The sequence below is a fragment of the Colletotrichum chrysophilum genome, assembly GCF_026319265.1.
Source record: "Colletotrichum chrysophilum strain AFK26 chromosome Unknown scaffold_29, whole genome shotgun sequence".
Lineage (NCBI taxonomy): Eukaryota > Fungi > Ascomycota > Sordariomycetes > Glomerellales > Glomerellaceae > Colletotrichum > Colletotrichum chrysophilum.
Window position 1 is genome coordinate 343450 of NW_026517316.1, and position 12513 is coordinate 355962.

Below are 12513 nucleotides of genomic sequence, written 5' to 3' on the forward strand. Positions count from 1 at the left end.
AGACGAGCACTTTCCTGCCCTTGAGGGTTGGGGAGGAAGATCATGGACGCTCGCCAGGGATCGCAGACTGGGGGTTTGAGGATGGGCGGGCGAAAGATTTGGGTTCTAGAGCATTGAGCACGGAGGCGAAGGTGACAATCTCCAGACAAGACAAGACTGGGTATCGTTGGCTTGGTGTTTGGGTGCTAAGGTAGGGGTCGTGGGCCCGTGTTTCGCGTCAACTTGAAGTCTTTTTCCCCTCCTGCTTCTCGTCTTTGGGTTCTGCTTCTAGACGCCGTCTGACGTTAGCTTACAGATCCAGGCCCAAGCTTTCTGCAGCATGTACCAAGAGAGTATATGAAGTCGACTGACAGCAGATATCGTTGGTGGCCGTACTCGGTCCATCTGACACGACCAAGGTGCGAAGAATCGCGCAAGATAGGAGACGTAAGGTTATCGAGTGAGCAAGATGTTGCTAGGATGATGTTGCTGGGATGCGGCGACGCTAGCGTCCGTCGAGTTGGTCGGGTCATGGATGGTGACGGATGATGGGTGGGAATTTGGAGTTGGTCGAAGCTCCGAGGTGGGTTGAATTCTTGTATATCCGCGACTCCATCCGCGGCAAGAAAGACTGGGATTCTTGGCTTCAAACAAGGCATTTGGCAATTGCCATTGGGAGTGCCGGCACGAGACGCTGTACTCTGGTCGCCCGGACAAGAGACGACGAAAAAACAGCCTGTGGGTTCGGGTCTTGGCAGAGAGATTTCGGTCCTTTCTTTTTCAAATTCCGTTTTAGACCTCGCCGTCACTTCCGGCGGCAGTGTGCGCCAACGGCAGCCAATCGAGCACACGGGCAGACCCATGATCTCTGGCTGCGCGGTAAAGATGGAAAGAAGCGGTGGCTGGGTCAAGAGCTCGGGGACCCATTACGGTACCTTAAGGTACGTTACTGAGAACAGGTAGCGAGGGGAAGAAGAAAAATGGTGAAGAAGCGGGCGGGAATGGCGTCGAGTGGCTGCCCAGGGAAAGAGCGGCCTGCAGCGATGCATCTCAACCCGACGGCTTGAGTGAGTGACTGACTGACTGAGGAGTCCAGACTTTCATTTCTTGGGATGCCAATTTTGGCAGGCGCCGCAAGGTGCAGGCAGCGCCTGCCAGTCGAGGTGGTTGCGGACCCTTGCGTCTGGAGCTCGCTTAATTCGGGCAGGGGCCGCATGGACCTGGTTGACTGGATGAGGTGCATCGATCCTCAGAGCAGCGCGAGCCCCTTGTTCCAGATTTTGCTGTGAAGCATCGCGACCGAGGTACCGCAGCCATACGATTTGTGCGGGGAGGCTACATGTTTCGGCGTTCGCTGGCGACCCCTGGTTTCCAAGGCAAGCGTGGCGGCTACCCAAGAGTCAAGATCGCTGCAACTCCACGAGAACCGGTACCTTGCGGCGGGAGAGCAGCGCAGAACGGTACTTACGAGCCAACGTCCCCACTTGGGCCTAGTGCCAGGTACCCCGACCCACCCACCCACCCACATCAGTACGTACTCTACCCACACAAGCGTGTAGCGCAGGCCATCTCCCGTCAGTCAACGTTGTTGCTGCTGCAGCTGCACTCGCAAAGTATCGGTGCCAAGACTCGCACTTCAACCTCAACCCTTCCCTGTCAAACACCAACCCGGGGCTCTTGTTCGCAACGACGTCGACTGGCGCCCAGCACTCCCCATCAGAAACACGCCCTCTTTTCCCTGGCTCTTCGTCCCATAACGAGACCCGTCCGACCCTATGGCCGGCCCCCCGGCATTCGAGTGCTTTTGCACGCTCTTTGGCCAGAATCCCCCTGTCCGAGTGCCATCCCGCCCGCGTGCCTCCATTGCTGTCGTTTTGGATCGCGACTTCCAAGATGCGCCGCATGGGTCTTTGCCTGTCGTTCGGGTCCCTTCTCCGTCGATCATGGCTCGCTCGCCCACCCTGCAGCGGCCGAGAGATGTAGAGTGCAGAAAAAACCATGAGTCTAGGCAGATGAGTGACGGTAGGGATGGCATGGGTAAGGCGGCAGCTCGTCGTGAGGTGTCTGGTGCCTGGTGTGGTGACACGCTCGTGATATTAAACCCAACCTGGGCCTCGCATCCCAAAACGGTCTTGACCTCACCTCCTCACCCACCCGCCATCAACGCCTCTTTCTTCTTGTGCTGGCCACCGCCTCGCCTCGCTAATTCGGGACGAACAAGGCAGAAACAATCGCATTGTTTCCCTTTTCCCTTGAGGCCTGTTATCGAGACCGCCCTACCTTAATCTCCGTCGCTTCTTTGTCGTACGCGCTTGAGGAAGCCAGGCCTCCTGCCTTTAACCCTCCATTGTTCCTTCCTCGGATCAACTCGACTGTTCGCTCGCCTCACCTCTCACCTCTCACCTGACCTCGACGCTCGAATTCACCTCTACCGCCGCCCCACTTCGACCGAAAGAAAGAGATAGAATCGACTGCTGGCCTCGACCGCATGTAGTACACAAAGCCGGCCGCCCATTTCCTGTTTTCGCAGCCCTCTTCAGTTCTTGACTCAGCTGGTATCTGACTGCGCCGGACGTCTTAATCACAACAACAAATTTACGCCTCGGCCACCACTCACACAACCCTTCTCTCACACAACCTTCCATTCAGACTTGCTCTGTTCACTTCTCAGTCTCGGCCACCTCAACTCAGTATTTCTGGCCTAGACCTCTTCCTTACAACTTCTGGAAAAAGTTTTATCTTCTTTTCAAAAACCTGCAGGAAAAAAAAACAACCAGCCAACCCAACTTCGATTCTTCTGGAAGACTCGACCAGCAGACGCTCTTTCCCGCGCTAGACCCTGCCTCTCTTGGTTTGTTCACCTACCTCCCCGTTGTTCACAACAACCAGCCCTAATATTTATTTTTTCCAGCCCATCACTCACTTTTTTGTGATCTTCACAAAACACTTCCCTGATTCACATTTCCAGAATCAGGCCCATCACAAGAATCATCTTTTGATTCTCAGCATCAACACAAATACCCTTATCCCCTCACTTTCCTTCTCACACCACTCACACCCACATCACGAATTTCACAATGGCGCGCAGTAACACTCTTGCTTTCGTCGTTGCCTGCCTGCTGGGCGCGCCTCAGCTTGCCAGCTCCCACACCTGGGTTGAGCAGCTCAACCGCGTCGCTGCCAATGGCACTCTTGTCGGCCCTGCTGGCTTTTCCAACGGCTGGCACGGTCGTGATGCCTCCTTCAACGACGAGGCCTTCACCAACCGCATCCCCAACGAGGGCTTCAACCTTTGCAAGCAGAACCTTCAGGGCACCCAGAACGCTCAGTTCCCTCACCTGACCGCTGCTCCCGGCGACTATGTTTCCCTCCGCTACCAGGAGAACGGTCACGTCACCAAGCCTGAGAACCCCCCCAACAAGCCTCTGAACCGCGGTACTGTCTTCGTCTATGGCACCACTAACCCCCGAGCCAACGACACCCTCTTCGACGTTCATCGCCAGTGGACTGCTGATGGCAAGGGTGGTGATGCCCGTGGCAAGCTCTTGGCTACCCGCAACTACGACGATGGCCAGTGCTACCAGGTCAACGGCGAGTCCATCTCCACCGACCGCCAGTCGAAGTTCCCCCACGCAGCTGCCCAGCCCATGGGAGCCGATATCTGGTGCCAGTCGGCTGTCCAGCTCCCTGAGGATGTTGCCCAGAACTCCGAGTACACTCTCTACTGGGTCTGGTCCTGGCCTACTCTGAAGGCCTCTGCCGTCGCCAACTCCAAGAATGGCCAGTTCGCCGACTTCCCCTCCGGCTTCAAGGGCGACAAGCGTGCCGTCACCTCTGATGATGTCACGACCGCTGAGATCTACTCCAGCTGCTCCACCATCAAGGTCCAGGGAGAGGCCCTCGTCAAGAGCGCCAACGCTGCCTCTGCCTCTACCTCCAACAAGCAGCAAGCTAACGCGCTGGCCGCCTTCAACTTCCCTGAGAAGCCCAACTACAACGCCATCGCCGTCAAGGACCAGATCCAGAACCAGTTCCAGGTTGACGTCAAGGGCGACGATACCCCCAGCAACTCGACCATTCCCGGTAACGGCTCTGAGAAGGTTGTCTCTTCCTCTGCCCCGACCACTCCCACGCCCACTGGCGACAAGGTCCGCACCGTCACCGTCACGGCCGCTCCTGTGACTCTGTACTCGATGCTCACCGTCACCATCGCTCCTCAGGCGACCCCGACTCCTTCGCAGAACCCTGCCAACCCTGCCAAGTTCGTCGACGGCGCTGCTCCCGCTTCGGTCAGCCCTACTCCCTTCCTGAAGGGTCGCCACGTCCGCGGCAAGGACTCCTGGAACTTCAACCCTCGCATCTAAGCCACGGAGGTTACTTGCTTGAGGAAGGGCCACATTATCCTTTCAGCAGTCTCACCAACAGACTTCACTCACAGCAACAACTTCCCTGCTTGAATGTTTCTCTTCTCACATTGCGGTCCTGGTTCGACCGGTTTCTTTTCTTTCCTTTCTCGTCATTACGACTCATTGACGCTTATGACCCCACGCATTCCATGAACACCCTTGCCGCAATACCACTTTTGGGCATTCTTTCATTTTTCTTCGGCCAAACAGTACATACAAAGGATACAGGGCATTGTTTCTCTTTCAACCCCCCTCTCCGGATTCACGGTTACGGAATTGGACAGCAGTCATGAGGTCAACGGAGTATGAAGGGCATTTGAATTTTACAGGATACACCCCAGGCGGAATGGGGTGGGGACGGAAAAGGGTTCAGGTTTTTTCATCACAACTGGAGGGGCATACAAATGGTACTGGCATGTGCTGGGGCGTTCAAAGGGGGATTGACCTTTTCGGATGATACCACCTCTCTCTTTCCTTTTTTTTCTTTACTTTTCAGGTCTCTCTTCAAGGATTCTATCATGTTTCTGGCCATATGGGTCTCCCACGAGGCCTCATCTTTTCTTGTTTTCTAGATCCTTTCCAGATTTGGGTGTCCCCCTTCCAGGTTGTGTGGCTCGACGCGACACTTAAGGGACGTGGGATGAAACTTGGAGGATGGCTTCGGATGAACGGGGGACTCATGGATGGAAGCTAGTACACTGGGCTAGATGCTCCAGTAGGTAGTCAAATGGAATCAAGTACAATCACTTCTTTGTTGCCTCGTGACACGTCAAGGTTACCGTGACTAACATATCAGTGATGACGTACCGTGAATCAATCCTCGCGCACCTGTGCCTCAGCGGGGTGCAGTAATGTGAGTGTCCAGGAAGTTGAAGTGAGCTTGACCTTGGCCTCTTTGACATGCTCCAAGCTGACTGGGTGCTTTCTAAGCTCACACCTGAATGAACCCAGGAGTTGGATCCATGGAGATGGGATGACTCAAAGCTGACATCAATGCGAAATGGGCCAAGGTTTGGATGACAATACTCTCTCACGGGGACTTGTTTGCTTGGATGGTCGGCTGATGGCCATGGCTAGAGCTCGCAGAGCAATATTATTCCACGTAACATCAAGGACTTGGACGAATCCGCGAGCCGTTATTGCTTGCCTCCATGACGACGAAGACAAAAAGTTGTACCTGGGAGCGTGTTTTTGCTCCGTGGAAAGTTGGATGCTACCTAGGCCTGTCTAGCTTCTCAGCTTCAGGACGGAGAGAACCATCACGTCGGCAACGGCGCGAAAGTGACTATCATGTTCTGTCATCAGACGACTACCGCGGCTCTTTTGGTAATTCCAGTCCAGGAATAATACATGGTGGGAGGTCTAGAAAAGCTCCAATACATCTGAAACCAGCCTTGTGCTCCCACTAAACCGGGATGATGGGATTGGGCATATCCCTGGGAAACATGTGACTCCAGTCGATTGCTTCCTCCTCCGAGGCGTCCCTGAAAGCCCTCAGCTCGTCTCGACTCCTGCAAGATCCGTTCATTCTCTGCAAGGCTTACATCTCGCCGCACTGGGCGATGACCACATCCTGGTTGGGCTGGTCCTTGCCGCGGTAGCCCGTCTTGGTGGCTTCCATCATCTTGACGACATCCATGCCGTCGACGACCTTGCCGAAGACGACGTGCTTGTTGTCGAGGAAGGGCGTCGGGACCGTGGTGATGAAGAACTGGGAGCCGTTGGTGTTGGGGCCGGCGTTCTGGATTTCGGTGTTAGTGAAACTTGGTCGCGAGAAGCCGTCGCCGCGGACCCCCCGGGCTGAGCCAGAATAGACGGGTCGCAAATTAGGAAAAGTTGGGTACAGAAGAAAAACATGAGAAAATCACGCCACGGAAGACCGGAGGGGGGAACTTACCGCCATGGAAAGCAGACCGGGTTGGTCGTGCTTCAGGTTGAAGTTCTCGTCGGCGAACTTGGTCGTGCCGTAGATGCATGTGCTCCCCGTCCCGTCGCCGTTCAGGAAATCGCCGCCCTGGCACATGAATCCCTGGATCTACACGTCATGAATCCGTTAGCACCTCTGTATTCCCAAACTTCATCGCGCTTCTGTTTCGACATGCACGACTGCGGGGAGTAACTGACTATACGGTGGAACTTGGAGCCCTTGTAGCCCTGCGGCCGGCCTTGGGCGTTCTTTGACTCGCCGGTGCAGAACTGGCGGAAGTTCTCAGCCGTCTTTGGCACAACATCGTTGAAGAGCTCGAACGTGATGCGGCCCAGAGGCTCACCTACGCAGCACAAACGTCAGCGAACACCGCCGGGAAACGTGGGCCCGCGGGCTCGGGATGACCGGGGTCGGGAGGGAAGAAAAGAGGAGCGGGCGCCGGAGACTGGAAAGTCAAAAAGAGCCAAGCCGGGGCTGAGAATGTCAACGCCACGATCTCGTCGGCGATGACAGCAGTCAAGATAAGAAGGAACCCTCCCCTGTCGAACCGCCTGATCGGTGGCAGCGGGTAGTGCATGCAGCACAGAACCTTCGAGCCCAGGCCGTCCGTCTCGGCGGGTTGCCCACGTGCCCGAGATGTTCGAATGGCTTCATGACTTCACGACTTCCAAGACATAGTGTCTGGCCGACGGCTTCACCAGTCCGTCCGGCGCCGAGCCCGTTTCCCCTCCTTCGCGTCCCCGCACCGCCGAGCTGGTGGTCCCCAATGAGGAAAGGCCTTCACATACCGCCAAGCGTGATATCAAAAAACACCCTGTTGACGCGATGTGTTAGTCTCTTGGGTGCTGCCGAGGCGTGGGCGCGCGACAATAATGGGCAAGGTCGGGGTAAACTCAAGACCCTTCTTTTTCGCTTCCCCTCCTTTGGAGGTTGGGCTACGTTGGACGCGTGGAGCTCAGCCACCGCGATACCTGCAGCCCATGCTTGCGCTGGACGAGCAGTCCCCGGTTGTGGAAGTGGTGGTGAGTGTGAGAGCAAGAGTGAGATAAGGCGGGTGTGCGGCGGAGCTCAATACAGCCAAAGGTAGTTGCAACCCAAAATCTTGCGGGGTGTAACATCAAAAGAAAGAGAGACGGCGGTTGAACAACTTACAGCGGGTTGCCGGATTCCGGGAGCTTTGTGGGAGGCATGGCTAGTAGAGTCGGTCGCGCGATACGTGCGTGTGTGAGTGTGAGTGTGCCTGCGGGTGGTTTGAGCCAAAGAAATCAAATGGCGCGTCTTCTGCTGCTGCTGCTTCCTCCGTGGTCCTGGTCGTCTGGTCGTTTTCCGCGCACCCGGGAATGGGGCTGTGTTCGGAACTGGTGGGAAGGCGGTCGAGAACTCGCCTGAATTTGAGTTGGTTGGACAAACGATTCGTTGGCTGGTGAGAAGTGGGAACAGAGTTGTGAGGGGGACCTTGGAGGGGACTGGAGCCGAGTTGTCGGAACGGCTGGTAAAGAGTGGGTACCTCTTCCGCCGGGGCACAGCCGTTTGCATGTCCGGGCGGAGGTGCGGTGAGTGCACAATATGACCTGCCCAAATGGGTCAACCTTTTTATCTTTTGAAATTCCTTCAGAAATGCCTCAACTAGAAACCGAGGGTTTCAGAGATCGTCTCCATGAATTGCACGCGTATTCGAAAATGGGAATGAGCAGACATGAGTGTGGACATGTGACAACGAAAAGCAAAGATAATATCGATTATTGCGAACTAAATCTCGTAGAAATCCCAGAACACTGCGTAAATCAAACTTCAAAGTAGTCAGCCGAGCCAACCATTCCGAATCATGCATCATTGAACGAGAAGTTTTGGAACTGTGTGGTCGGGGTCCCTGTAGGTTTCTGTCCATAGATAGACAAGCTGTAAAAGTCAGGAACAAAGTCTTGAAGGGGGAGAAACTGCACATTTACGGGATTAATAGGGGCGCAAGGGGGGGAGGGGGGGGTCTTACATGTTAAAGTAAGCGTGGATGTCTCGATTCGCAAGATCTTTACGAGCATGCATCGCAAGTACATGAACCTCCGCCTTTTTCCACTGCAGCCCTCGCGTCAACGGGGCCATCAGGAGACCGTCGAGATTCGGAGCCAGGTTCTCATAGTTCCAGAGCCCAAGCTCTCGGAGCTTAGGGTCAAGAGGCCATGCGTTCGTAGGCCATTTGAAACACTGGACGCGGATATCTTGAAAACCAATCTCGGTCATAAGGCTCCCGAACCGGCTGAACTCCTGAAAAGGAGACCCGAGAGCTGCGAGCGCTTCATGGCACAGCACGAAAGCCTTCCACAGACTGTGCTCCTCCGTGAGGCTTCCATCGTCTGAGATGGGGAAGAAATCGACATCGTTGAGCTCAAGATAGCCTCCTGGGCTGAGGTTACTAATAGTTCAGCGATTAGTAACTGATGGGACCGAGATTCAGAATTTAGATATAACTAACTCGAAACATCTTTGGAGGTATGTCCGCCAGTCGCGGATACTGCCCATCATCATCCGGCTGTGGATATAGTCAAAGGGCTGCGAGAAAGTCCACGGCTCCTCAATGTCATCGATCTCAAACCTGACATTGGGAGGAACGCTATGAGAACCATCAGTATCATCACATACACCATGCCACAGGTTTGGATTTGCCTGAGCATCTTACTACTCAGGTTGGGAGGCAGATAGATCGATGCCAACAACCTATCAGCATGTCAGTAGAGTTCCCGGAAGAGCAACCGGGGACTCTAGGCCCCACTTACATCAGCTTCTGGATGCTCTTCTCCGAAATCGATGGCCCAAATGCCGGTGCCAGTGCCAACGTCGAGGACCCGCCTCACGGTCGATCCCGGCGCGCTGGGCGGAGCTGTTGCGAGACGATCGTCGAACGTCAGCATGTAGAGGTTGTGAACCAAATCTATATTTGCCGCAATAGCCACATTAGCCCAGAATCACAAGGTCGTGGCCTGTGTTTTGCATATGGATAGGCGCACCAAGTCTGTCTAGCTCTACCTCGTCGTTGGGCGCCCAGTATTCTGGGTCTGTTAGCCAGGTCTCACGATTTTTCGCAGGCAGAAACAATTTGGAGCACATACTCCCTTCCTTGTATCTATGGTACGTTCGTCCATTTTCCCGCCGGTATTCGAGAATGGAGTCGGTGACGCTCCGGGTTGACGGCGGCCGACCGTCCTTGGGGCCGGCGCCGGGCGGATCGACGTCCATTGAAGAGGAGCTGTGGACCGTGGCGTTATCATCCGACATCTTTCGAGCGATGAGAGCGAGAACAACAATGTTATGATGCAGCGCAGGCAACTGTTGGGTTCAAATGAGTCTCGGTCTGCGGGCAGAAATGTGCAGCCTCGCGGTTGGCGCCAAAGCAAACAAGCTGCGCGGCAAATTATCCCATTTTGGACTTCTGGGCTGTTGGTTCTCCTATGTTGGTTCCAACAATCACTGGAAGGCCCCTCTCGTCTCTGCTGGGGACCGGTTCCGCATTATTTCTGCTACCAACCATCAGTCTGTAGAGCAACCCCTGCTCATAGGGGAGCATCCGCCAAGATTGATAACAGGCGTGCGGCGCAGCAATGTCTGGCGGTATCCGCGACCTCAAAAACACGTCTTGTCCATGATGGCTTCATGATCTGTCTCCTACTGCGGAACCACCACATACGACCATATCCATCGGAAAATTCGGGATCCCGTCCGCTCTCCCAGAGACAAGCCGATGAGAGCCGGAGTAGTAGTCGGGTCGGTGACGACCGGCGAATGCCTGGTGTTGTATGTCTTTTTGGCAGTTTTGTTGGCTTGAGGCTGGTATCCGTTCTCAAACACGGCGGCCATTTGGGGATAGGACAAGCACCATCTAGCTGGGTAGTGAGTTTGATTATGGCCCTTTGAATGCTTGTAATGCTTGTATAAACTCGACATACGTTTTCGCCGTGGTTGTCGAATGTCCGCGCGAGCCCGGTGACTAGACACGAATCCACCATGATAATTGTACACAACTTCGTGTGTGCCTGGGTAGCCGCGGGTTGACATTTCAAAGTACATACAGTTTCGGCGTTTAATTAGCAAACAACGAAGTAGGTCTAAGACTGGTTGATAACTGTCATTCCGGTTTCGTTGCTGGAACATGGCATTTGGAGAACGAATTCTCAACTCCCCAAGTTCTGGATCGCGGAGTAGTATCAGTCGAAGCGAAGCCGGCTCTCGTCTCCAGTTGCCGCTCCGCAACCTGACTAGAACTGCATGCCGCAGTCTGTCTATACACAGTCAATCCATTGCGCACAAGACAGCCTATGTCGCATCATGCTTGACCCCCTTATACTCCTGAATGGGCCGTATAAGTCGCAAAGAGCTCGTCTGAGTTCAACCCCAGTAGCTTGCGACCACTCGAAATTACGATCGAGACGTCCAGAGACCCCCGCGGCGAGGGTGTCGTTGCCAACTTCAGGAGGCATGATCACCGAATATATCTGAAATCCAACAATACAGAAGAGACTAAGGATCGACGGGGCCCCATCCGGCGCAGCTCGCGGAAGGGTCCTCTTCCGTCGGGCCTCCCTAGCACGGGACACCCTCCGTTCCGGAGCCGGCCGCGTCCGCGCAGGCCACCTCAATAACTATGACACTTGACAGGAATGCTTGGCCCTTCCGGACTCGAGTAATTGAACAGCACTGACCCCCTGATAACCCGAGTAAAAAAACCATCTTCTCTGATGTCGGAGGGTCCCCCATGACTTTGAACCCAAGGGAGGGCCGCCGTTGTACATAAGCTTCTTCACCTGAAAAAAGCTTGGTGTCGCAGTTGAAACAATAGATCAGCCACACGAGCTAGACGTGCATGTCTGTAGCTCGTGTCTTTCGAGACAAACCCAAAGTCTGTCTGGGCAGATTTTAAATTGCACGACACAGGCTGAGAGGTTCTCGCGAACGAACTTCTTATCCCAGGGGCCTCCCTCCCTGCGGACCATGAAGACTTTCCGTAAATGAGCCCTGCGAGGTCTTCCCGCTCTTCTCAGACACGTTATTGGCAAGGATGCCACATAGGAAGAAAGTAATACGCAGTCTCGCGTGCCAGTCGCCCCACGCGTAGCATGGCCTTTTTCCGCCCCTCTTCCTTTCGTCGTAGCCGCCCATGAAGTATCTTTGCTGCCGCACTTCTCTCCGGACGCCCAGAAGCACAACCCTCCCGCGGCTTGTTTAACCACTGGCCGGTGGGGAAAGGAACGCAAAGGAAGGAGACAGGCACGGAAGCGGAGGCCCAGGATTCGGACGCGTAACCGGACTTCGGGTTGATTGAATGACTGGCCCGCCCAGCCCTCGGCCAAGAGAGGCTGGGAACGGGGCCAAGAGGACCTCCTCATCGCTCCACACCTCCGTACCAACCATCGTCTCCGTCGTCGCACACGACCAGAGATGTGGACAAAAAGAACTGCGCCATGTCGTGCAATCTGGAAGGACCGGAAAGAATTCTTGACCCTATTTCTCGCATCAAAGTTCCTGAGTTGACAGCAGCAAGTGTCCCATTCTGACAACGAAACTGAACCGTCTCCGTCGGGCGGCGCGGAGTTCCAAAATCTGACCGTCCGGGCGTAGACCATCCTCGCCCTTTGCCGTGTTGCCCGCCGCCGCCGTTATCGCAGGGGCTTGCGCTGGGAAGCTTGATTCCAGCAAGTCCAGCCCGCTCCCCGGATGGCGCGGCGTCGAAGATCGACAGCACCAGCCAGGGTGTGCGGAGGGGACGAGGGGGGCCCGCAGTGTGCACAAAGGAATTGGGGGTTCCATCGAAAATGATCTCATCCATTCCTGCCGACGACCAATTGGCTCATGGCAAGTCTTGAACCAGTCCAGTTCTTTCTTGCTGCAGACTGCAAGAGCAGCAAAACAACCCGTAATAATGGCATCGTGAGACCCCGTCGCCCTCACACGACCGGGGGTGCTGTTATGTTTCGAACGCGGTTCCCCCACATAACCCACGCATGGCCGGGTTGACAGGTCGCCTGCGCGCTCTCGCTCTCGCGCGCGCCAGTTGTATCCGTTTTGCGAAGTGATCACGGTTGCGTCAAGACAGAGTGCCGGCGGCGAGAAGGGCAAGACACGGCGAAGTCTATTGGACGCCGGTGTTCGGCAGTGGGAGTAGCCAAGATCTATGATTTGCGATTTTGGAGGCATGATTTGCAATTCGACATC

General features: G+C 55.1%; 3 protein-coding genes across 3 annotated transcripts; 1 reads left to right on the forward strand and 2 right to left on the reverse strand.

The window, feature by feature from the left end:
* Positions 1-3056: 3056 nt before the first annotated feature.
* Positions 3057-4343, forward strand: COL26b_004737 (uncharacterized protein; the record flags this gene model as incomplete). Its single annotated transcript, XM_053177605.1, has 1 exon — positions 3057-4343. The coding sequence occupies one exon, from the start codon at positions 3057-3059 to the stop codon at positions 4341-4343; it is 1287 nt and encodes a 428-aa protein (XP_053038498.1).
* A 1582-nt stretch (positions 4344-5925) lies between these two features.
* On the reverse strand, positions 5926-7502 carry CYP3 (Peptidyl-prolyl cis-trans isomerase H; the record flags this gene model as incomplete). Its single annotated transcript, XM_053177606.1, has 5 exons — positions 5926-6126; positions 6283-6420; positions 6510-6655; positions 7101-7126; positions 7465-7502. The coding sequence occupies 5 exons, from the start codon at positions 7500-7502 to the stop codon at positions 5926-5928; spliced, it is 549 nt and encodes a 182-aa protein (XP_053038499.1).
* Positions 7503-8061: 559 nt separating this feature from the next.
* On the reverse strand, positions 8062-9582 carry COL26b_004739 (uncharacterized protein; the record flags this gene model as incomplete). Its single annotated transcript, XM_053177607.1, has 6 exons — positions 8062-8101; positions 8303-8722; positions 8783-8920; positions 8987-9024; positions 9084-9238; positions 9417-9582. 6 exons carry the CDS (start codon positions 9580-9582, stop codon positions 8062-8064), a joined length of 957 nt encoding a protein of 318 aa, XP_053038500.1.
* Positions 9583-12513: the final 2931 nt, after the last annotated feature.